The sequence below is a fragment of the Strigops habroptila genome, chromosome 11 (genome assembly GCF_004027225.2).
Source record: "Strigops habroptila isolate Jane chromosome 11, bStrHab1.2.pri, whole genome shotgun sequence".
Lineage (NCBI taxonomy): Eukaryota > Metazoa > Chordata > Aves > Psittaciformes > Psittacidae > Strigops > Strigops habroptila.
The window spans coordinates 7,771,731-7,799,095 of NC_046360.1; the positions used below are offsets into that span (position 1 = coordinate 7,771,731).

Genomic DNA, 27,365 nt, shown 5'->3' on the forward strand with positions numbered 1-27,365 from the left:
TGGGTTGTGCTCTTTCCCAGCCAGCTGCGTACCACAGTGCTGGATTTTCCAAGAAGGTAGTCCGTGTACTTCTTACTCCAGCTTTTTTCCTGTGGTGGTGCATGAAATGACTGACTTACAGGTCTAACTTTTCTTCTGTTGTCTTAATTGAGCTGTGATTTCCCTCCAAAAATAATCCTGGTTTTGAAAGGACCTTAGGTTCACTTGAAACACCCCCTCACAATGCAGGCAGTGTTAACCATGGGTTGCTTCTGTATGCTGGAATGTGTTGAATACTTTCTTGCTCTTAAGGGTGAATTTTAGTTTGTTTTTGTGTGCGTGTGTGTGATTTCTGGGCTTTTCTTGCACCATTCCATACGTATTGATTTCCATTTCCTATAGAAGAATCACAACCCAAACAGTACCTTCCTGTTTTAGTTATTGTTCTCATATTACTGAAAGGGTCTGTTATGAATGACTTGCAGAATCAACTGGAAACTAGTAAAGCAATAGTGACACGAGCTGAAATTCTTCACTAGAGAAGGGATCAAGTGGCATCAGAGTGGTAGGTGAAAGCAGGGGAAACGGAACAAAGGGGTGAATGAGAATTCATCCAAAATTTTCAGGTAGCATCCATGCTTTACACTGAAAGTTTCTCTAAGTGTATCTGACACTTCTAGCTTGAAAATCTCCTGGAGAAGGGTTTTCTGGTAAGCATTTTAGCGCTTGCTAAGTTCAGTAACAGTGTGAAAATAGTCTCTCTTGAGACTGGCTCTTGACTGTCCAGAAGATAGGCAGCTATGCAGAAATAAAATTCAAACTGTATTGTACTGCCTCCTCCTGCCTCCTCCTTTTCCTCCTGCCTGCCGTACTGGACTCAGATTTGGAGGGAATGCTCAGCTTTTGCTATGTACAAAACGTATGTACTGGGTCCCTAGCACCACATGCCCTTGCTCCTTGTGAACCAGAACTGCAGCCTTATTAGCAATTTCCCAATGTCTTGAAGTATCAGGCTTGGATCTGGCGTTTGGTGCTCCAGGAGATTGCATGGAGATCTGCAGAGCCTCTGTTCTTGGTGATAAGGAACAGTTTTATTCCCCGTTAGCCATTCTATAGGATACAGGAAAGAAAGAAACAAAAGTAATTACTGTGAGGCCTGACATAGTTTATAATGCTGTGTTATATATAATCATTAAATTAGTAATCTGAAAGAGCTCTTACACCTTTCAGCTGCCTTGGTGAGTGGGAACCAGGATGAATGAGGCATGGACTTCATTATACCTCAGCGTTCCCCTTCAGAGAAGAGGGTGTGCTACATCCTTTGTGGTTACCACCTGGTATTTTGAGGAAAAAGCCGCCTTTGCTGAGCTTTTAGTGATGAAAATTGAGTCACTGTTTATATGTGTAAGGGGAGAAAGGATGAGGGACTGAAGCACCTACCGCTCCTCTGCTCTTCATAGGGCAGAAAAGAGTAGAAATGAGTTTTCTCTGCAGTGTATTCAGCCTGGTTTCAAACCGTCACAGAACTGGGTGGAGACATTTTCCCTTTTAGATCTGGTGTAGAAAAGAAAGAAAATCAAAATGGGACAGAGAATTGCTCACTTTGAATAAACCACAAACGGGGACCTGCAAGGCTTGGTGCAGATCTTCGCGTGTCAACGGAGTGCTGGGTCTTAAAAGTTACAGCAACATGAGTCTACCTCAGAAACTGCTGCTCTCTGAAATCATTTGTGTGTGTTTCACTGTGGGGACAGATGTTAGATATGTTTAAAATGCAAAGGTCGTTACTGAGGCTGGGACTTTGCAGGCGGCAGCTTTATGAACACAGGCCTGCCTTGGGCTCTACGGTGGTGCTCCGTGGGGAGCGAGATGAGCAGCCAGAGTACAAGGAAGACTGGAGGTGGCTTTTGTATGAGCTTCATACTGGGGATGTCTCTCTGCCTGATGCAGTAACAAAAAGGAATCTGGGGGGGCAGTGAAAGACTTGAGGGGTGCACGGAGCTGCTCCAGCTGCCATTGTCCCTGAGGTGGTCCTTCAGATGGAAACAGGCAGGAGGCAATGAGAGGGGGGGAAAGGGAAATTCCTCATTTCATTTTGTAATCAAAAGTGTGATTTCCTGGGATGACTTGAACCCTTCACATAAAGGACTCCAAACGCCTGGGTTTGCTCACAAGGGAAAATTCCTTTTTATTTAAATCCCTTCTTAAACATATGCAAATGATTTGCTTGAAACAGCAGAAAAATTGGGAGGGGCCTTGTTTTAGCAGATGCGTTGGTTTGCTGGATTTTTTCACTCATTAGTGGGCTCCCTCAGACACATAGGTTTTATTGTATGCTTCCTTTAAAGGGTGGCTGATGGAATTGAATGATGTATTCAGGCTCTTCCTCCCCCAGCTTCCCTCCTGCCTTTACAGCAGCTCGCAGAATATCCTAATAACAGGCATTCACTGTTTCAGAATGGTGCTCATGCCAAAAACTGCTCAGATCTGGAGCTAGGAGTCACCAGAAGTGAGAGCAAAAGTTGCTGTAAACTCTAGGTGTGAAGGTTTGTGTCTGTAAACTGTGGCTGTGATGCTGAAAAGGCTGCTCTGCAAATATTGACTGATTGTTGAAGGTGGTGCCACGTAGTGATATCAGAAGACTGAGCAATAATCCATGTGTTTTACTTTCTCTTAAAAGTGTATTTTCTTGCTTGACTTCCTTAAACATTGTTTTTATATAGTCTGGACCTGTAGCACTGAGACCTTTAGTGATTAAACGGTGCCAATCTATATTAGATAGATCCTCAGTGCTGAATTACACAGAAGGTGGTGGTTGCCATAAAGCCATGTGGGCAGGACCCAACTTTCCAGACCAGGCACACATGGAGCTTCTCCCGGCGAGTTCTGCAGCCGGAGAACAGGCTCCTCTCGTGGGCTGCACACCCAGCAGTTAGGATTTGTGCCTCAGCTGCCGATTTACTGCTTGGGCTTTAGTGCGAGCCACACCAGAGTTTCATTGCCTGTAAAATGGGGGAATCTTATTTATCCACCTGCCACGTGTCCTAGTGCTTATGGAGTGCTCTGAGGCTAGGTCCTGGCTTTGTGTGGGCTCTTAGTATGGGTGAGTTCCTGGAGCCTGCAGATGCGTTCTGCATCCGTGGTGACTTTGTGGTGATTATAAGTGAAAAATCTCTTAACAATGGGTTGTAAATTCAGAGTTGGCTGTCAGACGTTTTATGTACCACTGTTGTTGCTGTGCGACACTGTTACACTTTCTTTGCAAACCAGCCTAGGCAAAACCTTGTTTAATCCTGGTTCTTCCTCTCTTTAATCCATGCAGTGAAGGGATCGTGCAGGTAACTGATTTTCCCTAAGATTTCAGGATCCTTTTGCTGAGCTGTGTAACGATCATACATGCCACAGCTACACATGCAGCTTTGTCGTGGACATGATTCAGAATTTCTTTATGTGTCTCAACCTCAACCTATTTTTCATGTTGTTTTCCCTCTTTTTTATGCATTTGTGTTAAGTAAGACATTCAGTGCTTGCAGTGCCACTTTCCTTAGAAGTAACATTAATAGATCGCTCTTTTTTGCTCCTTACTGTATCTCATGCAGATCTTCTTGCATTTTACTATTTGGTTTTTTTCCTTCTGAGTCGTCATTTAAAATATTTAACAATGTAGTGCAATTCATAGTGCTCTTTTTCATGCAAATCTCCCAAGGCACCTTAGAATAAAATCAGTAAAATCAAAAAGAAAATCATCTCAGTTCAGCCATGTGTTGAATTAATTCATTGTTTTTAAAGCAGAGCCAGGGGAGAAAGACTTTTTTCACTTTCAGTATCTTTTGCTCTTCAGCTTTGTACTTCACCCCATTTTACTCGTGCAGCAGTGCCAAAACATTGATGGTATTTTCAGCTATCTCGTAGATGGTGGTAATGTTGATCATGCTCTTTGCTCTCAGACCAGCCTTGATTCCGGAGAGGCTACTTGCTATTTTATCAGATAGTGAGGAGGAAAAGCTTATGCTGAAATAGGTTGACTGTTTCATATCAGGGGGTGAGAGGGAGGAAGCCATCAAATTAACTCATAAAAGCTTTATTTACGATGAATGGACTTTTTTCCCTGTCTGTCGTTATCATCTTGTCTGTAACCCAGTGACCCTGATTATCATGAAGCTGTTTACAAGGTTCAGGTTAATTGGATTTCTTTAACTATTTCCCAGAGCTGTGAGGAGCACAAATACACTGCTGTGGCGTTCAAACAGCATGGTGCAACCCAGTTTGCAAGGAGACGGGCTTCTTCCAAGAGGAAGTCATTTTATTTCATACTCCACTAAGTGCATAGCAGCACGTACCTATCATTTGGCATAATGTTAAATAACACCCTCTTTCATACGGATGTGTTCAGTTGCAACTTGTGTTCCCAATACACAAATTACATTTTGCATGTTCAGCAAAAAAAGAGCTTATTTTCAACAAGAGAGGCTTTGAAATGGTTTTTGTTGTTGTTTTTTGTTTTTTTTTTTTTCCTCAGCTTGATAGCAGTTTCACTGGTTTTGTTTTTATATGAGGAATCATGGATAAAATAGCTGTGCACTGCATGGCTGCCTAAATAAACGAGACAGGAGGATATAGTTGGGTGAGATCAGGACAGTACTTGTATCTGCTTTGCTTTCATCTTCTTAGGATGCATGCTTATCCTTTAATGGCACAACATTGCACCCTCCAGGTGCAATATGTAATTGCAGGTCTACAGATAACCGACTTGTTTTATGAGCTGTGTTTTTGTGAGCAAGCCTTCCTGAAGTCTCCTTTAGTATTGCTCACCCTCTTCTTCTCTTTCTTTTTCAGGCTTCTGTAGGCTCTGAGAAGCTGTTCTCCCCTGCAGCAAATAAAGGTAAGTGATCTGGAGAAATGCTTTCCTTATCTTAGAGCAAGAGATTTGAGTTGTAAATCCGTATCGTGCGAATAGCAGGACATCGGTTTTGCCAGCGCCTTTGATTGTGCCACACACGTTGTCATAAAGATCAGCTTTACAGCCTTGTGATGATTAAGTTAAAATTTAGAGCTGCATTGTCTCAGTGTGGGGTGGGACTGCTTCCCTACCAGTGAGATTTGTAACAAATGTCTTCGAGAGAGGGATTACTGACAAAGGAGAAGTCAGCCTTTACTGTAGGGGATACGCTTTTCCCTCTAATACAATCAAATCCTCATTTCTTTTAAACAAATCAATATTTCAATGTTATCTGCATTATCCTTACAAGGGCTTGCACATCCCTCACAGAGCTGCCAGTGCACACAGAGCGTCTGTGTCTCTACATCTCAGTTCTCCAGAGCGCGGTGGAAGGTGCTCAGCGCGTTGCAGGGTCTCAGCTCACAGCTCCCACTATTCCTATTAATTGAGAGTTACCTGTGACACATGCTGGGTGTTGCTAAGAGACTGTGCCATTTCACATTCCCCGGGGAGGTGCAGTGACAGATCTCTAAATACACCCAGCCCTCCTTTGAGGGCTCGGTACAGCTGTAAAACAGGGCTATTCTAGTTTCATGTGTTCCCAGGATAATCTCGCTGGGCAAAAATACCGAAGAAACAGCCTTGGAGAGGGCAGTGTGGTACATGATGGAAAGCATTGCACTGGGAATGGTTCCTCTTTATGATGCGAGGAGGTTGGTGGTGTGGCTCTGAATGCATTGCCAGGTCCTGTGGCTGTTCTGCAGTGTTTCCAGGATTGAGCTGCAGAATAAAATCAGTTCAGAGCAATAACGAATACTAAGGACATGCAAATACCCCAAAGAGGAGAGATGAGGCCCATTAATAAGAAGTGATGAAATAACCTTCTTACGTTGTTTCAAGAGGGCCAAGGAAGGAGTAGTTTGCAGTTCTGTAGGAGTAGGTGCTAGAGATGGAAAGGCATTTTGGTGGTTGTGTGCTCCATCACCTGGATCCAGGCCCAGTTTATAGCAGGGATCTGTAGCAGCAGTAAGTATTAGGAATTCTCTTTCTTTCCAAGCTTTGCAGATTTTCAATGCCAAATGTGGAAACCGATGACAAGCCCATTATGTTATTACATTTGCAGATATTTTTACGAAAGTATGCAGCTTTATCTGGGGGAAGGAGGGAAGTTTAAACAAATGGTGGGGAAGAGCATTTCTCTTCCCTCAGCCTTGGCTCGCTGATAAGGCAAACCAGATTGCCCATACGGCACTGCCTCAGCAAAACAAAAATCTTGCCATCCTGCATAAATGCATGGCACAGAGATCTGCCGGAGAGGCTTATGCTGAAGCGTTAGCAGCTTTGTTGGCTCCTCCTTGTGCTGAAGCCTGAGATCCCCCACCCCTTCATATCATGGAGCAGCTCAGCAACATGAGTTTTCAAAATACCTCCCTATCAGGAAGTTAAATGTGTGAATGCCTGTGAATTTGCTGTCTTAAAGTTTGTGTTCACTGCTGTTTATATCCCTGTAGCTTAAACGTATTCCTGTTTGGTGTACTGTGGGTGTAGACATTGCCAGCTTTGGGTTCAGATCATGGTTTCTGTCTCGGACTTCTCTTTTGCCCTGGCCCTGTACTGGTGGAGCCTTGCTGGTCAGCATGGGCTGCGGTTGCAGGCAAGCTCTGCTGGGGCTACCTCAGCATTTGGCACTTGTGTTGGGAGGTGAGAGAAATTTGCTTTGGTGAGATTTTGTGCAGAAACCCAAACAGTGCTAAATTCTACCCCTCGCCCTGTTACCACTCCCGCAACGCAAGAGCCAGATTTGTCTCTCACACATGCAAATGAACGCCGCTCCGACACGACCAGGCTCGGTGATGCCATATGGCCAAGAGAAAGTGACTTTCAAAGCGTTGTGCTTAAATTCCTTTTGTGAGATAAGAGCGTTGATTTAAGGCCGTGTTCTGCAGGGCTGGAGCCGTGGTGGCTGCACGGGGAGGGGATTAGCTCAGCATGGTTTCCTGATGGGCACACGCATGGTGCGGCACGTGCTCGTCTCCTCCCGTGGGCATTTGCTCTGTGCCCTTCTTTTGTAAACACTTGCAGCCTTTTTGGAGAGATATTAACTAGCAAATCTGCAGCATCCATGCTACAGCTTTTATTGAAGGTAACCAGGCTTTTAAAACACAGTGAAGTGGATTCATTGTCTGGTGCAACTCCTCCTGTTCCCACAAACTTTCCCTGGGGATGCGTTTAGCCCCGCGTATTTGTTTTATGCTGTCTTAGTTTATCAGCAGCTTAGCGATGCAGTTAAGTATTAAGATAGACGAGTTTCGCTTATTTGAGGCTGGAACAGCTGTAAAACGTAACCTTTGACCGTATTTCACAAAAGGCCTGAGGAGCAGCGTCCTTTGTGTGGGGCTCTGTGGGTAACGTTTGTCTTTGCCCCCTTGCTGCCGGGGCCACGACAGTGCTGGTGCTCCTCCTTTTGACTCCAGTTCATCTGCAACAACAGATGCATGGCGTAGATGTCCACTTTGGGGACCAGTCGCTATTATGTGAGAGAGAGAGGTGTCCTGACCCGGGGTGACCTCGGTAGTCACAGCTGTGAAACAGGCTGAATGGGGCACTTCGAGCTTCCAGGAGAAGAGGAGATTAAATCCTCTGTGTAAGGAAATAATAATTAAAAGTAAAAGCAGAGAATCCCTGATCTGCTCTGCTGACAGGTCTTTGTTTTCTGGCACAGAAAAGCGTTTGTTGAGCCAACTTGTCGCTGCAGCACAGAGTTACAAGGGCATTTGGTGCCGAGGGCCGAGTATTACATCCTCCTGGAGAATAAATCAATAAACAAATAATAAAGGTCTGTTTGCTCTCTCATGCAGCTCCTTTCTCACAGGGATCTCCCAGCCAGTCCTTTGCTTTTTCTGAAGGGCAAGTGCCATGCCGGGGAGGTGCAGGCAAAAGCTAAATCCGTGCCTCTGTCTCCCAGTGGGTGGATGAGGCAGGAGGAGTGACGGTGATTGATAGGAGGGCAGATGTGTTGTGGGTCTGAGGAGGTGAGAGGGACGTTCACCCCCGTGTCACTGGGAGGACCTCCGCCTGCCTGCTGTGATGAGATTTTCAAGTGTGTGTGGGGCAGGATGGTTTGTGTTTTAAGGACTTGAGTGTTGCATTCTCACTGCTGGCTCCCTTCAGCATTGGGCTTCACTGATGGGTCTGGCTGGAGGCGGGTGAGTTTTCTCCCACCTCTCCTTGTTCCAGATCTGCTGTATGCCAGGGGAAAGTGGGAGACGGGGTGGCTTTTCTACCACAATAACCTTGCAGCTGTAACCCAGGAGACCTACTGTGTTGCCAGCGTTTGAACCCACGGCCACTGGTGAGGTTAGGGTGAAATGAGCATCTTACAGTATATGTCTCGCAAATGGCTTTAATGTTGGTCATTAAAGGGCCCTGACAAGGAGTAAGTAGAGGATGGGCAGCTGCTAAGTTGTCTTCTCCATTCATAACCCCAGGCAGGCCATGGGTGAGAGGGTGTCCAGGAGCCCCCCATGGCATCAGCCAAGGTGCCCATGGAGGAGTCAGACCTACACAGCCTGCCCTGCGGCCCTGGGGGACACTGGGTGGCAGCAGGGGGACAACGGCTTTGAAGTTTGTTGGAGCCAAGTACATTGCTCCTATCTTTGGATCAAAATCAAGCTGGACACGGAGGGAGCAGTGTAATCCATCTGTCTGGTGGCATGGAGTGACTGGCTGGGACCCAGCTCTGCCCCAGGCTGGCTGGGGGCTCACTGAGCTCCATGCCTCGATTTCCCCCTCCTGCAAAATGAAGGCTAATGCTTGTCAGCCAAGTGCGCTGAGAGACTTAATTAATGAATGTTTATCAAGCGATTTATCAAGAGATCCTTTTAATGAGAGATTCCATAAACAGTGCAAGGCTTCATTTTCATGGCAGTAATAAATGACAGTGAAAATAAGTCTTATCCTTCCCCCACATACGCACCCCCCAGGAAAAAAAGATTGCTTACCCTCTGCTCTCACTTCTCCCTGGGTTTCTAGGCAGAGGGCTTTGAAGTGCTATCTTTCATCATGAACTGTACACATCCTCAAAGCTCTACAGCTCACAGCCTGTGTCTTATCCCTCTGACAAGAGGGAGGCAAGCTTTCTCGGCGTGCAGGTCGTAATTGTCAGCCATGGGATGTGCCACAGCCACCCGCCCCAGCAGGCTGATGCAGCTTATGGTTCTTTGAAGTTCCCTCCCTTTATTTTCTGTCCTCTTGACCACAAAACTGTGCCTTGGGCCAGCAAGGGAGATTTCTTGTTCAGAGACGATACTGAGCTCTGACAAGCGCATCTGAACCAGAGAAGAACCCTTGTTCCTCTGAGATCACTGCTCCATAATGTTGTTGCCTTAAGGGGACTGTCTCTCCTTTTTCTCTCTGCTTCTTCTCTTCCTTTTTCATTTTTTCTCCTTTTTTTTTAATTCAGCACTAAACTGTCAAACTAAATCATTTTAAAGGTAGAACTACAAAACCTTCAGTGTAGGACATGCTGTTAAAAACTGATGGTTATTACTGTGAGATGGGGTGAGAGAGGAAAAGAAGGGGCAGCAGGGCAGGAGCAGGATGGGAGGGCAGCAAGTCAGCTCTCCAGGAGGAACCTCGGAGTGCCTGGTGAAGCAGAAAACAACCTGAATGCTGCTGAGCGCCAAGTAACGTGCTTGGCACAGGTTTGCAGCAGCACAGCTTAATGGTTGCTCAGCACTGACGGGAGAATCAAGAGCCCAGTGTCTCCTGTGCTCGCTGTGCTGCTCACGTGCTTTGGTCTGTTCCCCTGGCCCTCTCTGCAGTTGTCAGGGTCGGAGACTCCCTGTCTGGGCTGAGACAGCATCTCCTGTAATCAAGTCCACCTCTCCTTCAGGGCCTCTACCTTAGCATGCAGGATGTAGGGCTTTCCATCACAAGAAGGTCTGCTTAGACACAGAGCAAACAAGTCTCACAGCACGCAGTGAGGCAATTAGCTGTGTTTTACATAAATGGAGGTCAGCAGAGATACCATAAATTTGCCTAGTTTTCTTGTGTGGGGTCCACAGTGGGGTTTGAGATGCAGGAAAAGCAGAGGTGCATCCTGTCTCTTGATGTTTTATCCCCAGGTTCTGGTTACATTTCAGCGAGGTCACCATCTTTTGTGTGATTACCTGCACAGTCAGTGACCTTGAGGAGATGATAATTTACAGCTGAATCTTTGGACAAGAGTCTACCATAATTAAAGGTGTGCAAAATCTTCCACAGCAGCATCTGTAATAATAAATAAAATAAGTAATGTATTTATTTAGCTAGCAACCACTTTGCTATGATTTATGCGGTGCTGAGGATGCTCTGCAGCTGCTCTACTCCCCGTGTTGCATCTCTTGTGATTTTATCGCAACCTTACAATGTTCTGTGTTTTCATGAAACCCGGGCCCTTGGAGGGTTGTACAGAAATCTGTGCTTTAGTTTCATTCTTTACGCAAGACTTTAGTCTTCCTGGCTACAGAGAAGAGCCTGGAACTCTGATTTTTCTGTGCCTCAAAGCCAGAGGCAGTCAAAAAGAAGCCCAAATACTTCGTTTTTAACCTCCTTTTGAAGATGGTTTGTGATCTGTAAGGGCTTGGGGGGTTGGCAGTACTTGATATCTTGAACTACTGCTGAATCCAGCGTGTGCACCCATCCTGGCATCCTCTTTTTGAAAAGTTCTATTTAATTTTGTCACTGCCTGCATTAGAACATTAGCTTTCTTGAATATGCAGATATGTAATTATACAGCGGCCTGAGAAGGAGGAGGACTTTGATTTTCAAACAGTGTGGGTAACCGAGATAATCACTCAAGTCACAGCCAGTTAGCCGTATTTCAAAACAAAACCAAACACAGAAAATAGTGCTCTCGGTACAGTCTCTCAGTCTTCTTGCAGTTTCTGATTTTGCAGGCTCTGGAAAGCTCTCAGCATTTCCTTTGGGAATGGCAGTGTACTCTTTGTCTCCACTGTTAGCTACGTTACATGTATTTATTAGTAGTTCCCTATCCATAGCAGATGTCTGTGAAAATATGATGGACAAGTAGGAGAGACCATTCACCTTAACCACACTGTCCCGTTACCTTCGTAAAACTCAGGCTGCAGAAGTGGCTAACTCATTAATTTCAGCACAGAGTTGTATGACTCCCAGAGCGAGAGCTGCCTCCTGCAAGTGGGCAGGATTTCTTGCACCATTTGCTGAGCAGTTTGCACAGCTATCTCCGGGTTTGTCTCCTCCAAATGAGCCAGCATAGAGCTTTCTTTGTAGCTTCAGGCTGCAGCCAAGAGAGTTGAAAAGTTGAATTATAAACATTTCCAGGCCTTCTGGTTGGTATCTTGTGTTTGTTTTGTTATTTTAAGGATGTGGGGTGTGTTGCTGCATTCCTGTCAGTGGGATTAGAATGAATAGAAGCAATACTGTAGGAGATAAAATGTGTTTAATTATTTAGTTGAGAATTACAGACTGAGATTGCTTTTTTGATTTAAATCATCCAAGTCCTGGCTATGCTTTTGGAGTAGAGAGAGGCACGCAGAAACATATATATGCACAATTACCTATGGTAACGTAAGAAGTCTCTTTGCTCAGCTGCCCTTCCTCCACAGAATTTGTTCATTTCCTTCAAGATTTTCAATTTCAAATGCGGCTTTGTTAAGTGTCACGGCAAGCTAACTGCATGCTGTGCCTTGCCCACCAAAACGTAAATAAAATAAATAAAGTCTTCGTTGTATAAATGTTATGAAGTGGGTGGTTTATTTTCTTTAATTATACTTTTTATTTAAAATAAACTCTAAAAGCCAAATAATATATATCCCAAATGGGCCAGCATAAACTCATATTGATGGAGGAGGCACATTCTAGCTTTTCTTGGTTCATGTGAAAGTAGATAAAAGGACCATCAAATGGTAAATCAGGAAGAAAAAGGAAATTCCTTCCAAATGCATGTAGTAGTTTATATTGCCTGGACTTTTAAAGGATATTTGAAAGATACCATCTTTTTACTCCTTGTTTATAGTTTGCTTATCTGTCTTCCTGAGTAGCAAAAGCTAAGCCTTAGTGCTGTTTCCAGCTGCTGTTCCTGATTGCAGGATGCTGGTACAGGTTGTATCTCAGCACCAGAAGGATGCTGTCGGATGCTGATGTTAACAGCAGCAGTTGCAACCCCCGCAAAGCTATCGGGTCTTCTCGATTCTGCTTTTAAAATCCCTCCGAGACATGTTTTATTCATGTAAGATTTTGTAATCTTCAGTTTCTTAGAAAATTAAATGCTGGGTGTAAACCTGATTTCCTCTTCATATGGACTGATGCTGTGGAGTGAGGGGAGGTGTCTGGACCTCTGCTACAGGTCTGAGCATGCCGTGGCCACCACATCCCCATTTAAATCAGGCTTGCTGCTCACAATGTAGAGTCCTCCTCGTCTGCAGCCCCCCTTGACCTGTGCTGGAGGTGTGCACCGTGTGTGCACTGGTGGGGTTTTTAAGCTCTCTGATGCTCCTTTCCGTGCCACTGTCCACCCCGCGCTCTGTGTTTGTGTCTCGGTGAAGCTGTTGACAGGTTACCGATGGGCAGCTATCCTGTGCTGTGTAATAGCCCATTAGGGACTCCTGGGGACATTGTAACCCCACGCTCGGTGCAGGTCACCAGCATAAAACAGGGCAGCCTGACAATCGACAAGTAATTTGACAAGGCAGTGGGGGGTAAGGAGGCTGGTGCTGGGGAAAGCTGGATCTGACCCCAGGTTGGCTTGTGTTTCCTTCTGGGCAATCAGTGGGAGTGATCAATGGGACCAGGGCGTGCTGTTTAGTTGCAAATGGATCTGGTTACTCTTTTGTGTGCAATGCTGGCAGGGTCTGTAAGTCCCAGCGAGGCCCCAGCATCCAGCAGCGGAGACTTAAGGAAAAGAGGATGCTGTCAGCATCTTGCTGCTTCTCCCTCTCCTCTTGCTGTCCCCACATAGACCAAGGCCTTCCTCCTGGGACAGGGATGTGGCTGATGAGCAGGACCCTGCTGTCCCAATCAGCCTGTATGGCAAGCGGTAGTAGTTCGTGCTATGGGTTTTTTTGTTTTGTTTTAATATATTAGCTCCATTTGAAATCACTGCTTTAAGTGGTGTAGCTCTCTGATCTTGTCCCATGGGAGGGGAGGAGGGAGGCCAGGGCTGGGGCTTGCTTTAAGCCCACAGGGTTCCTGCCGTTTTCTCCTTTAATAACTGCTCAAGCCTAGCACGCATGTGCTTGCCACTGCTCTCACCTCTGTGCTTCACTGACCATCCTTCCTGCTAACAAGGGCTGAACACAGTTCCCCATGGAGCCTGTTAATGTTGCTGCCGGGCTGCCTGGGGACTCGCAGCGTGAGGCTTTCCTTCCATCTCTGCTGCTCTGTGCTCGGCCCAGGCTCTCGGGCTCAGTTCAGCCAGGTAAAGCCATACTGACTTCATTGACTTCACTGGATTTATGTATAAGAGAGCAGGACTTGGCATAGTGTTTGTGTTTGTGTGTCTGTGTTTCTGAAAAGGATACTTGTTCTAGTTTGTTGGGGTTTTTCCCAAACAGTAAATATTTTCTTGTAAATCGCTGGGACAGAAAAGTGACTGCAGTGCTTTTAGTTCATTTATTTGCTTTAAATTGATGGCAAAGTCTTACAGGAGGTAATAGGAAATTAAAATCTCTCTAGTTTTTTTTTAACCATCCTGCAAAATTTATTGCAGAGTTATATCCCTGCTCTGGGATTCTGTCGGACAGTTCAAAAAGCCTGTGGAAAGGTTCTCGTTTGCCATTAAATTTTAAAAGTTATTGAAGTAATTTTTATGGAACCCTATTAAGTTTCTGAAGAAACATATTGGTTTCATCACTAATAAATTCTTTAACGCTTATCCGTAAGGGAATAGTCAGACTTCCAGATCTCTCTCCAATGAAATGGATGTTAACTTTTTTCCCTGTTGGAGATAATATTCTTCAAAGATATCAGCAAGGTGAGCAGCCAAGCTGGGAAAGCCTGATTGCACCCAAGTACATCATCCAGCGCTGTGAGATGGTGGGTTCTTCACCAGTCAACCCACTAGAGTTTGGGTGGAGGTTTTAGAAAGGAAGAGTTTCTTTTAAAAGGTGAGGAGGAAGAAGATTGCAGATGGATCTTTACAGATAAATCCTGGTGTGGGGTTAAACTTAGACCCTGGCGTGAGTTTCTGAGCACCATGGAGTTTGGGAGAGGTGGAAAAGAGGGATGCTGCAGCCTGGAAGTCCCCATTTCTCAGGCGCTCCTGGTGCTTTCAAAGTTGTATAAAATAATGTGTGCACTGTGCTTTTCCACTGCATCCAGAACAGCCCACGGAGACTTCCTCCCAGTGAAAGGAAAGTATCAAGCTGGCTTTGTGCTTAACTTAGCGCTCACAAGCGCCTTTCGTATATGAGCACAGAGTCACCTGATGAAAAGCGAATGGGCTAGGAGGGAAATAAAATTGTGTAATTGCCAGTTTCCTTCAATTCCGCTCCCTCTCCCGTTTTGCATAAAGGAGGCTATTTAAGTCTCAGCTGGAGTGAGGTTCGGTAATAAGCAGACGTCTGTGAACCTGTATCTGCTGCTGGTGCCTGCTCAGTTTGTTCTGTATTTCCGTACTTATTGATGATCCAGTTTTGAGACAGAGCTGTCTCCTGAGCGCTCCCTGTCTCACAGTGTGAAACCCATGGAAGAAGAGTTTGTCCCTGCAGGCCCATGAGTCCCTGTGACATCTTGGGAAGTGTGGGGCCAGGCAGCATCGCCAAAGATCACACCAGAGTTTGCAAACCCACCTCAAACCACATTGACTCGTGAATGTTAAACTGCGAAAGCACAGCCAGAGCCTGCTCCCTGGGCAGCTATCCACAAAGCTGGGTGGCAGGAAAGGGCCAGCCTTGTTGGATGAAGCAGCTAACATTTTAATTTTCTCAGTACTATGTGATTTGGCTTCCAAACAGCTAAGCTGTCCCCAGCCAGTTGCTTTCCTACGTGGCTGGCCTTCTCTGGGCACAGCAAGAAGTGCTCACAGTGCAAGCTCTGCAGAGACAACCTGATTTAATACAGGCTTAATAGCTGGAGGAAGAAATTTATGGTGTGAGCACTGAATGTTTTTATACAATAATGAACGTTGTCATTATTTCTATTAGTGAACCGTTGTTCAAAACTGAGCTAGAAACCTGAAACCAACAACTAGAATATGTCCATCACATTCTGTACTCATCGATTTAATGACCAAAGTAGAGCAGATTATTTTATACCTTTCACTGGATCAACAAAAATATTCTCTGAGCATAATGTACCTTTTGGCTTGGAATATTTTTGCATTACAGGCCAGTCTGTGGACCCTTTATGTCATTCCAGCAGTACAATATAAGCAGACGTCTGAGGACTCCCCACTGGCGGCGGCAGCGTAGTCAGCCAAGCTTAGTCCTGAGGCCAGGGCAGAAAAGGGCCTGACTCCAGTGGTGGTGAGCAGCAGAGCACCCCTTGTACAAGCCATGCAGTAACTCAGGGACACCTACTAAAGATACTCCAAATGGTGGTGTGAGCTGCACCAGGAGCTTAGATGCCCCTGAGGAGAGCCTGTGTCAGCCATCGCAAGACTGGTCCAGTGAGAAATACTGCCTGGGCTACACCGCTTGCAATCTCTCCCAAGAATACTGTTGTTTTAAAGTAAGAATAGGCCAGCATGGCTATATCCAGTCCCGGATCTTGAAAATACTGTCACTCTCTTTTCCTCCCATCCCTTTCCCTCCCCTCCCAACAGTTGAAGAGGACTAGCTCCAGGTTTTTGGCTCAGACCTCTGCCTGCTGCATACATTTCCTCCACCAAATGGACACAGCTATAAACCTCTTTCTGCATCATTTCCTGCAGGCCTGTACTAAACATGCCACCCAGGTGTCCCCGTGTAAAGCCACTTCTTGCTGAGCTTACTTCTGTTGCTGCTGGCAGGCTTGCCTTTGCATGCTCACGGCAGGACTCCCATCACAGTGTGTTAATTTTAAACAAACAAAGAGTGCATTCTGATTTGGGAAAGTCTTTCCCATCAGGTCATATCAGAGTTTCTCTTAAAAGGCAAGGCTGGTTTTTGTTTTGTTTTATTTTCCCTTTTCTCCTCTTTTAATATGATCCCTGCAATTTTGTTTTCACTGAAATATTGACTGGCAGCATTGCAAATTGCCTGCATGCAGACAAGAGCTTGCCAGCACTTTCTTACTCAGCTAGCCGTCAAGGTTGTGGATTCCACCACAAGCAGTGCCAGGAAAGCTGTTGATCAAAAATATTCCTAACATCTGTGAGTCCTCTCCATCCAAATGAGATGTAGTTACATTCTCTTTTTCCCCATGCTCCTTCCAAAGTGTTGCTTCAGACACCTAGAAAGCCCTGGTTGCAAATCATAAGCTGATCTCTGATTCGCAGCTCCATTTCCAACTCTGTCGAAATCCAATATAAACTCTGAAGTGCCCTTCCCCTGATACGTGAAAAGTATTGGCCTCCAAACGGAGAGCAGACAGGGCGCGTTTCTTTGCCCCATAACTCATTTGATCCAGATGCTGTCCCATGCAGTCTATAGCCACTGTGGTCACAAGCCAACAAGGAGGGTCTTGTGAGAGCAATGGAGGGAGGATGCAGCTCCGAGCAGGCTCCCAGGCGTGCCCGAAGCCTCGCACACACACGTGCATGTGTGCACACACACACTGGCAGCACAAGGAGGGGGAAAAGCCTGATTTCCCTTCCACCCTGTTCCTACCACCACCAGCAATTCACAGGCCAACTATTAAATAATTAACGTACCCAGTGGGGCAGGAGGAATCAAAAGCTGTTGTGTTCCCAAGTTTTCTCTGGCTCGGAAAGGCACAGCTCACTGTGTATTCTGGCACCTTGGAGCGGGTTTTCCTCCCTCCTTCGCCTCTCCCTTATTATCCCGTATGTGTGCTGGAGAGGGAAGTGGCGTTCCCAGCCCAGCGGGGGATGACTGTTATTTCAGACTAGCAACAGGGGAAAAGGAACAGCCTGTTGCCTGATTGATGTTTGTTTTTTGTGGACAGACACCAAAGGTTCATTAGAGACGGAAGGTTTGGAAGGAGGGGGGCGGTGGCGGGGTTGACGCTTGCTCTTAAGGAACTGTTGTACCCCTGTGCACTAACCTGGGTCTGCACTTTCTTTGACTTCTGTGAATGTCTCAGCTGTGCCGTTCTGGCCCTGGCAACTTCAGGAAAATACACCCGCCACAGAGGTTTCAGTGAAAGCTGTGCAGTGAGGGGGTCAGGGGAAAAGGGAAGGGGAGGAGAGAACAATGCAGTAGGTTTTGCTGTAATTAATTTCAAATGTGCTGCTCATCTGTTCTCCTCGGGTTTCAAAGGGAACGAAGGCTTTTCCTACCACATCTGCGTCTTTCCAGAGGTGGGGATGGAAAGGCGTCTTTCCTTCCATCTGCGGGTTTGACCAATCTGTCGACGTGGAGCCTTAGTGTAGCACAAACCCATGCTGGAAATGATGTACTGTCCGGAGGCGGAGAGGGAGAGGAGGGAAAGGCAAGGAGGAGCTTCTCATCACGTTGGGTAGATGAAGCTAGAGAGACTGAGAGGTTGGTATTGGGTAAAGCAGATTTCTCTGCGGAGTTAATAGGGTACCTTTATTTAAATAACAAATGTTATTTGCAGCTGTTGTTGGTCCTGAAAAGTTTCCAGGTTATGATGCCCATAGACTGTGTGGTTACAAGGCTTTTAAAGGTTTGGGTCAAACCCTCAATCTCTTGCTGACTTTACACTTTGAAAAATCTCCCTTCATATAATTGTGGTGGGAACCAGTAAGTTAATATTAAACCTTTGGTGTTACGGCATCTTGAGTAGAACCAGTTCCTTCTGGCTGCTGTTTCACAGATCTCATCTGTTGGACTGTGCTGTATGACACACTAAACAGGGGCTTGGCACCTGTCACAGGGCATTGTCCGTGTGTCCTTTGCCTTCAGGTCTGAGTATCGGTGAAGTCACACAATTGCAGCAGTAAAGAGAAACGGAATGGGTCTGTTAGGTTATTGACTTTACTCCCTTCAACAAGATACCCAGATGCTAATTTGATAGCCCTGTGAATCTTAGCCAGAAAAATCACTAGAACAGAAACTTAAACTATTCTAAATTACTGTTAGTGCTTTAACAGCTCTATTTTCAAATTGCTCTTTGCTGAGAAGCTTGCGCTGAACCCTGGAGCTGGTGGATAATGACCTCTTGTTTAAACACGTGGCTACTTTATGATCTTCAGCTTTTAGAGAAACTAACCTCAATATTGGGTGGAGAATATTTCTAAAGTTTGGCCGTAAGGAAAACATTTCTACAGTGTGATTGAAGAAAGTGTTCCCTTTTCTGGTCAGAAACTAATTCAGTGCAGCCACAACATGGTGAATACTCCAAAAGTGCCTGAGACGGGTGCTTGTTAGTGATGCAGTCCCTCTCCAGGATGCCAGTGCTGGTATGTGACTAGAGCTGGATCATATAGTGATAAATGTTTCTGTGGTTCTTTGGAAGGGATGTAGATACTGCAGTGGTGTTTCAGGCTGGTAAATGCGTATGCCAGGTTTTGTAGACTTAAAAACTAAATAGACTTTCTGGAACTGTTGTGGGAATGGCTGCTGGAAAACTGTTCAGTGATAACGTGTCTCCAAACGTAGATGGAGACATCGCCAGTTGCTGTGCATGGGGACCGGTGGGCATGTGCATCTTGAAATGACTTCAGTGCAGGTTGTGAACCGGCGAAATTGACACAGAGAAACAAAGAATATGGGAGAAGCCCAGAGCTCCAGAATGTGGCGTATCTGAAGACTGCGGGGACTTCAGACCTTTTTCTCTCTAAATTACTTGTGAAGGAAAGGGAAGTCACATTTGGAGATTATTCCAGCCCAGCACCACCCCCTCTTTGTGGAGAGAAGCCCATATGAGAAAGGAAAGAGATCTGAGAGAAGTCCAGGTTTAATTTCCTGGTCCTCCTCTATAGGAAGAAATATCCTTTTAACTCTTGAACTAACAACTGCATTGGCTACATCATAGCAAAGCATCCCTTAGATCACATCCAGATAAACCTGGATTCCAGCATCTGCTCTTAGCTATGGATCTTTCTGTACCCTGTGCTTGCCAATACAGAAAAGGAGCAGTACCTGAGGTTTCTGCAGAAAGCACATCTATTTCTCTGCCTCCTTTACTTTTAGCTGGATTGGGACCATATTCTAATTCCCTGCACACTGGGAGCAGCCATAACAGCACTTCGGAGCGCAGCAGGAGTGCTTTGAATTATCATTCTCAAGTCTTGGCTGTGCCTTTCCCATTTGTCACCTCTCGCTTCTTCAGTTTTGGCAATAAGGGAAGAAGAAAGGTGGACGACGCAGCTGGAAAGGGGAGGTGGGAGCAAGCTGCAGTCCCCAGGGCTCCCCAGTTCCCTTATAGGAGAGCTGCTATCTCCAGGTGCCACACAGCAAACCCAGCTTTGGCCAGCTGTGCCCTGGGGGTCCTTTCCTAGTTACACTTCTTTACATGACAATTATAAGGCAAGAGATTAAGGTATATTATTAGCCTGGGCATATTGTGATGTTTCTCTCTGAGGCTGAGAATCTGAAAGTTATTGTAGGGGAGGGTTTTGTTAAAGAACAAAAGCAAAGCCCCAAGGGTGGTTTTGCAGGTCTAGCTTTTTGATCTAGTACAAAACTTTGTTCAAACATTGGATGGTTTCTGTCTTGTTGGAGAATATAGAGGCTTCTCTGGTTTTGTAAAGTTAGATCTCAAAACCCTGGGCAGAAGACAGGCTCAGCCCCTGGCCATCAAGCTCTGGGACTGATACAGCGTTAGTAAAATCCCCCATAAAGCAGGCAGAGCCACCCCGCTCCTTGACATTCCAGGAGGAGAGGGTGCACATGCACAGGGGCCGTTCATCCCACCTGTCTCACAGCTCCGGTGCTGGGGTGCCAAGGGAGTCACAGAAGCACATGGAAGCGGCAGATGTGCCATGGTCCGAATGACTCCTGCGGGTGCTTAATAGAACAGTGGGAATATGAATTTTCTTCTCTTTTTATTAGTTACAAATGATTTTTCTCTCCTTTAAAGGACTCCCACCACCTGTTCTAGTCAGCCAGCGAGGTCTGTATTAACAGCCCATCTTGCTCTTAAAAGGAGAGAGGGGAGGGCTGGGATATTGCAGGAGCCTTGAACTGCTGAGAGTTTGCCTGCGGAGATTCACAAGGGAAGAGCAGGAACAGGGAATGCTGTAGGGAGGTATTAAATGAGTCCTTTTTGTTTCTCTCCTTGTAGAGCATAAAAATGCCCAAGGCATGAATACTCTGTTCAGATTACTCTTGAACATTTAAATGTCTGTTCTGATAATTTATAAAATAAAGGGGTGGGAAATGCCTTACACAAGGAAGAAAAAGGGAGACCTTTACTGGCATGCAGCACTGGTAACAGGGGAGTTGTTTCTGCTGCTGTGGGAAGAGGAGCAGAAGGTGGATTTATCTTGTGGATGCAGCAAAGATTCAGTCCCCGGAGATGTGGTGTGGCATCAGAGAGGCTGACTGCTCCCTCTGTGCATTTTTCCTCCTTTCATGACAGGAAATATCCTTGCTTCCTTCCTGCCACTCTTGGTTGTGTTTGGTCTTGGAAGAGGATGGGATTTTTCAGAAACGTGCAGCACCTTGCGTAAGGAAAATGTGGCCTTGATTTTAATGAATTAATGGGAAGAAGCCATTCAGAGCAGCCACCCCGAGCCTCCGGCAGCCTGAAAGCTCTGGGGAGCTCAAGGTCTGTGGGAACAGCCCAGCTCTGAGCCTGCCTGCCTGCCAAAGGGCTGGGCAGAAGGTTTTAAAAATCACGGGAACACCTACTGTCTTTGCTGCACATGTCTATATATGAAATAATGGGTGCTCTGTCCCTTCTGGCCTAATTTCTGTTTGTGGAGTGATCATAAGGTAGGGTGTGATAGTCTCGTCATTTCCATTAGCTGTAGGCATATCCTGTAACAAAAACACTATTGCTTGGGGGTTCATGTAACAATTATCCCACTGTGAGGTCCACAACCATGGACCACTTGTACAGCTTGCCATTTCCTGGGAACAAGCACATGCCTCTGTATAAGCTGAAGAGACGCTGTTGCAATTTGGTTATATACCCAAGAAAACTGCAATGGATGTGGCTGGGAAAGCAAGAAAGCAGGGCAGAGGGATGCGGATGCTCTGCAGTGTTCTGTGCACAGCAGCCCAGCCAGACAGGTTTGCTCTGCTCTGCAGTGCACTGCCCCAGTCCTAAGGGTCCTTGGTTCTCCAGCTTCATCTGTCCTCCTCATTACAGTTGCATCTGAGAGCTGAACAGGGCTTCCCATTTCCCTTGTTTAGAGCAGAAAATCATTGGAAAGGCGAAACAGTAGATGTAGGATTAGTCACCCTACTTCAAGCCAAGGGAGAAGGAAGCTAAAATAAAGACATGTTAGAAACTGATACCCCTTCTGTTTTGTCTGTAATTGTGGTTACATATCTGTGTAGGTTCCCTACTACTGATAACACAAAGTAAATATAAGTCAATTCACGGTTAGGGTGAGGAATCGGGAGGATGGTGTGGATTTTATTACTTTCAGATATTTGGGCTAGAGGCTCTTCAGCTGTCAAAGCTGAAACAAACTCTCAGTCAGTTTGCACGCAACATATGTGATAGATTTTGCAAATTAATACGTTAATGTGGGAGGAGGTGGTTCCTGAAACTAGCCGCTGGCAGTTTGGAGTGTTGTCCTCAAAACCAAAACCATATTGTGTCCTCAAAACCAGTGGCACCAGAACTTGGATTCTGCCCACTGAGAGATGAGGCATGTAATTTGTAATCCTTGGATTGATTAACCATTTGGGGTCCATTAGAACAAATGCATTTCTTAAAAAAAGGAATCCCCTCTCTGCAAGGACCTAGTATGTAATCTCCAGTTTGTTTAATATGAGCAAAGCTGCCTCAAACCATTGCTGAAAGGCTGAGTTGAGGACCCGCATCATCACTATCACTTCTTTATGAGCCTCTCTGGTGCAGAAGCTATGAATTGCTTCTAACTGCCAAGATTTCCTGTCACAAATACTTACCATTTAAAAGGCATGTAGATGTGGCACTTAAGGACATGGTTTGGTGGTGGACTTGGAGTACTGGGTTAATGGTTGGACTCAATCTAAAAGGTCTTTTCCAGCACAAATGATTCTATGATTCTACTTAGGAGCCTTGCCTCATGTAGAGGGCAGCATTCCTTCAGCCTCTGTGATCTGGATTTGATGGGGAGCAGGTGGCTTTGGGTAGAGATATGAAGGCTCAATTCTGACTTCACAGAGAACTGCTTGCAGGGAAATACAGATCTAATGAGTGAAAGGTGGTATCTGCTGTGCTGATGTGGAGTGGCAATTCTAAAGAATTAGCTTGGACCCCACTTTCCCCTCCTAATGTGCAAGAATTTGGGATTACAGGAATTTGCTAAACCCAGGTTGCTGCTTAGCACTGGGCTATTGCTTGTTCGTGTTTCTGCTGTTTGGAAGAACTGTGACATAGAGAGGACTTGAAGGAAAAATACACAGTGAATTCAATAGGATTGTTGGTACACTTGGCAAACATGTGAAAACAAGAATATGAATTATGCAGCAATTACTGTCTTGGAAAAGTATCTGCAGGCTAAGCCCCGATACTTGTCTCTTTCTTTCACCTAATAGTGAAATAAAAATGTGCAGCAGTTTTGTATGAAACAATTCCTGTGATTATCCTTACAGATGTCTGAGTCTGTACTTGTTTGCTGCCTAAGATGGAGGTTGTGCCAGCTCCATTCCATCTCAGAGAGTAATATGGGGATTGTGAGTTGTGGCTCTGCCTGGGAAGAGGGAGAGAACAGAGCTTGTGCTGCTGTGCTCCCAGCAAACACTTGTCACCAAGAAAACCAAATACATCAGTTGGTGGCTCAATGAATGCTCTGCTGAATGACTCTCCCTCACTACAGTGAGTAGTCCTCATGCAGGTTGGAACCACAAGTGCCTTTCATGGCCTTGACAACCAGCAGCTTGTAGAAATTGTGCTTATGTCTAATAGTCATTGCAGGGCCGCTGCAGTGGGTGGAAAGGGACTCCAAGGAATCAGCAGGAAGAGGAGTAGAGCAAACATTTGGGTTTACAAGTCTTGAGTTACTGTTTCAGGCTTTTTTCGCACACAGGCTGATATCACAGCAGTCCAGCACCCTCCAGCCTTGTAAGGTTTCTTTCCACAGCCATAAACCCTTATGCAAGAAGAGATGCAAGAGTACTTTTTCACTAATGGAGCGTGATTCCATTGCAGTGCACAACACAATGTTCCTCTGTTAGATCTTACCAGATGGCAGATCCTACATGATCCTCAAGCATATCCGGCACCAAAGTGTTTCCAAAATTTCTACTGCCCATTGAAGAATTCACACTTCATCAAAGGAGAAAGCTGGAAGGAGCTTCACAGCTGCACACACTGAGATCATGCTGAAGGTGTTTGCCTTCTGCAGTGCAATGAAGTATTCTTTTCTTTATTGCATACCAAGCCACTCTTCCTGTTTTGAAGGAAAAGCCAATCATCCCTCACATTTTCCTTCTTGAGCATGCTGCCAAGCTGTCCTTCACATGCTCTTGCGTTCTCAAAGTTTGTCTCCTGTTGAGCCAGGAGAGGTAACATCTTCCAATATGGAGAGTGGAAACAATCACAATTTCTGGAGGATTGAGAAGTTAGAACCTGAAGAAAAGCTTCTCTATCATAAAACTTTTATTATCAGTAGCTAATAGATGTGATTCAACACCCCATGTGCAACACAGTCCAGTTTTCTTGATCTTTATAGCGGCTGTGTTTAAAGGAAGAGTGGACTTTTTCAATCTTAAAAAGAAAAAGGCCATCTGTGGCTTCCTAATGCTGTTTACAAACCCTTTTTGCCTGTACTGTGCTTGTCAGTAGCTTTATTTATTCATTGCTCACTCCATGAATTAAAACATTGAGGCAGCTCCTGACATGCTTCTTCCAGTGCATCCTTTTGGAGTGGGTATTTGGTTGCCATAGGGACCAAATCCAAAGGGCACACACCGTTCAAGTAAACGTTCTCTGATTAACAACTTGCAGCCTGTCCGTTAAATATTTTAATTATCCATGATGCAACTTGAAATGTTGTCTAATGTATTCAGTCTGATAAGTTTCAATATCTCCATTTTTCTGAAGATGCCATTCCAGCAACTCAAGAGCTGGGTTTTGACCAGGCAGATAGGAGTGAGGTGGGAGACCTTATTGCTCCTGAGCTTGTAGGAAAATTCTTCCAGTTTGTCTTCATTTTGACCCTAAATTCTCAAGGAAGTTCAGGGAAAGAGGTGCTACTGCATAACTGCCAGCAAAATGGAGGCAATTTGGTAACAACTGTATGTGTTGGTTTAGAGTAGTAATGTGCTGCTACTAAATCTAAGGGAAGGATCTGCCTGAAAGGTGCCTCCTTGTGTCTGGGGATGGAGAGGGAGGACAGTGGGAGGCTGCAGGGTATGTGGAGCTGCAGGTTGGAAAGCACTGGCTCCACTTGACAAGCACTGAATCTCAAGTGTTGTTTTCCCAATTATAAGCATATTAGTGCTAATGTGTTACTGAGCTGTGTGGGCTGGCCTTAACAAATAAATAAGACAGGATTTTGCTAATTTGTACATGGTCAGTCACTCCTTTCAGTTCCTGTTTAGCAGAGACTAAGTCACTTTGCAGCAGAAATTTCCATTCTCACAACTCCAGCCATAACATCAGGTATGGAAGTTCGTCAAGTTACTGAGACAGTTTCTAAACAGTTCTGTTTGCCACCCTTTTACATCTTTCAGTTCTGACTCTCCTGGGCCAGAAAAGCAGCTTCGTCTTGCACACAGGCACAACAGGTCTTTTTCTGCACTCTTCTGACATCTTGCAACAAAACACTGCAGACTTCAAGCATTAGAAATTACTACTGCTGCCTTTGTCATCTCTGAAAATTTAAATGGCAGGATTTAGCACAGAGCCTCCTAAACATAGTATGATGTGCTGAAACAGTGCGTCTGGTAGGCACAAATGATGTGGGGAATGGGCAGGTTTTGTGGCTCTACAGGTGAGTTTTCTTCCGTGGCATCTTCAGTCTCTGACACCGGAGCCAAAAGTTCACTCTGCAGCCATGTTTCCTGCACATCCCTCTCTCCTGGTCCTGTAGAAGATGTTCACTGGCTCCCTGGGCTGCACAACCAGCTCGATGCCACTGTATTTTCATGAAACAGGATCTGCCTTTAGCAGAACCTGCAGTAGCCTTCAGCTGAAAGACTCTCTGCTCTTGCTCATGTTAGCTGAAGTCTAACAGCCTTTCCTGCTTTATGTTTGGAACTGAGGAGGCCAAGTCCAACACACCTGGTTTCAAGAAAATCTGTATCCCCTTGCTGTTCAGCATTGAAGCTCAGTGGTTTTAAATGGTGTCAGTTAGGAGCCTAAGAGAACTTTCCCCTTTGAGTTCTGGGGAAAGGGGATCCCACACACTGTTACAAGCAATTCTCAATTCTCTGCTCCAAGTATTGCTTATTTATTTGAGTAGAGAGATGTGATTCTTTGTATCTTTATCCAGAGACTCAGGAAGGTGTGAAAATGAGAGAGGGCTTTTTCCCTTTAGAGTTTTGTTTTATACAGCATTCTCCTCTGCCCTGAAAAGCCAGTTTAAATCCGTATGTGTCTGTCCGGGGGCTGAATTTGGATGTGCGTGTGTTAAAGGGTCTATTATGTGCCTCTCTATTTCCAGTAGAAATGTTTGGAAAGCCAACCATTAACATGGAATTTGATGTATATGGTCATCTAGAGACCTGAGATGAGCTCTCTTTCAGGAAATCTGTATAGGATGTTGGATTTTGAGCTGGTGTAGTTCACATGAGTAGTGTATACCACATTCTAGATGAGATCACAACACGATTTGATCTTTCTAACTCCATTAACAATCTCTGACCTTTAGGTAGGAAGAAAATTGTTGTCTGGGCTCTTTCTGCCTCTGCTGTGGTGGGGAATAGATAATATCTCCCTTTTATAAAAGCTACTTGTGTGTTTGGTGGTGGAAAGCCATGGAGAGATCCCAGCAGGAGCACTGCCCCTCTACCTGCTTGTTTCCTTGTGTTGCCTGATTTGGTGTCGTTTTTCCATGTGTATGCTCAGCCTTGGCCAAGGCTGTTTCAACATATCTACAGTGAGCCAGCAAGGGGAAGAGCAGTAATGTGACTCCCATGGTAGACAGGAGCCAGAGCCTGCAGGCTAAAGGCTATGGTATGAACTCATCTTGATTAGCTTCGTGGTGTGGGTCCATCACCACTTAATTGGCTGCCAATAGCTTCCCTAATGAAGGATGATGGATGGTGCTCAGGGGCCTGCTTGAAGGGGCCAACCCAGGAGAAGCAAGGATGCGTGCAGAAGTACAGCTCTCACCTGGAAAGGCCATGGGAGCTGGAGCTAAGCACCATGGCAACACTCAGCCTGAGCGCAGGCAGTTCCTCTTTTCCTTGCATCAGGACAAGCATCAGTTGCCTTCCAAGGCAGAGATGGTAATTTCTGTGACCCTGCATACGCTTGGCTGGTTAGGGTAATCATCTCCAGTTCCCGGCAGAGATGATCTGGTGTTTGAGAATGTTCTTTCTTGCCTTTCCCTGGTTTTGGTTAGCAAATGTGCTTTCTCAGCCAGCCGTTGACTTAACTTCTTCAGGCTGGAAGGTCTGAAAGGTCACTCGCGCTCCTGCGGAACAGTCTCACTTTCTGATCTTACTTTGGATGATTCTTTGGGAGTTTGGAGTTCTCTGATGTCATTAAAAAAAGAAAAATCAAACCTTCCTAAGACTGTGCAGATGAAACAAAATTGTTGTCTTAGCCCACACAGGGTATTATGCAGCCTGGCAGATCCCTTCCTTGTAGCAATAAGAAAAGGATTTGGCATTTAACCTCTTGAAATTAAACCAGAGTGTGAACTTCAATAGTTCAATCTTATCAGGGCTTTGCTAGAATAACAAATTGTGAAAAAATGTAACCATGTCTCCAATGTGACCTTGGCAGCTCTGCCTCTGTGATGTGAGAGATTAGGTAACTCTAAGCAGATGTCTGTTTATTTTGAAAATAATAGTTATAAAATCTTTTCTTTCCCCGGTTTGTTTGCACTGCCTGTGAAAGATGTGACAGAGAGAATTGTGGTCTGCATGGAGCTCTCTGCTACAGGCTGCTCTATTATGCTGAGCAGTAATTGCTCTTGGAGGTTTGAGTTATCGATCTGTTGGTGGGGGTTCAATTTCAGCGTAAAGACCTGTGTTCATGATTTAATTGGAGTGATTAATAACTCACTCGCAGGCTAGATGGGAATCGATACGGATTTCAAACAGCAAAAGTAGTACATTTTCTCCTGTAATGTAGTACTTAA

The 27,365-nt window shown here is 45.4% G+C and overlaps 1 protein-coding gene across 12 annotated transcripts in view; it reads left to right on the forward strand.

Annotated features, from left to right (window-relative positions):
• FBRSL1 (fibrosin like 1) overlaps positions 1 to 27,365 on the forward strand; it is a 533,264-nt gene that overhangs the window by 470,832 nt on the left and 35,067 nt on the right. For all 12 annotated transcript variants that reach the window (XM_030501688.1, XM_030501689.1, XM_030501690.1 and 9 more), the window contains one exon: positions 4,816 to 4,861. In XM_030501688.1, coding sequence (XP_030357548.1) covers positions 4,816 to 4,861 — 46 coding nt within the window. The remainder of the gene's footprint in view (positions 1 to 4,815; positions 4,862 to 27,365) is intronic.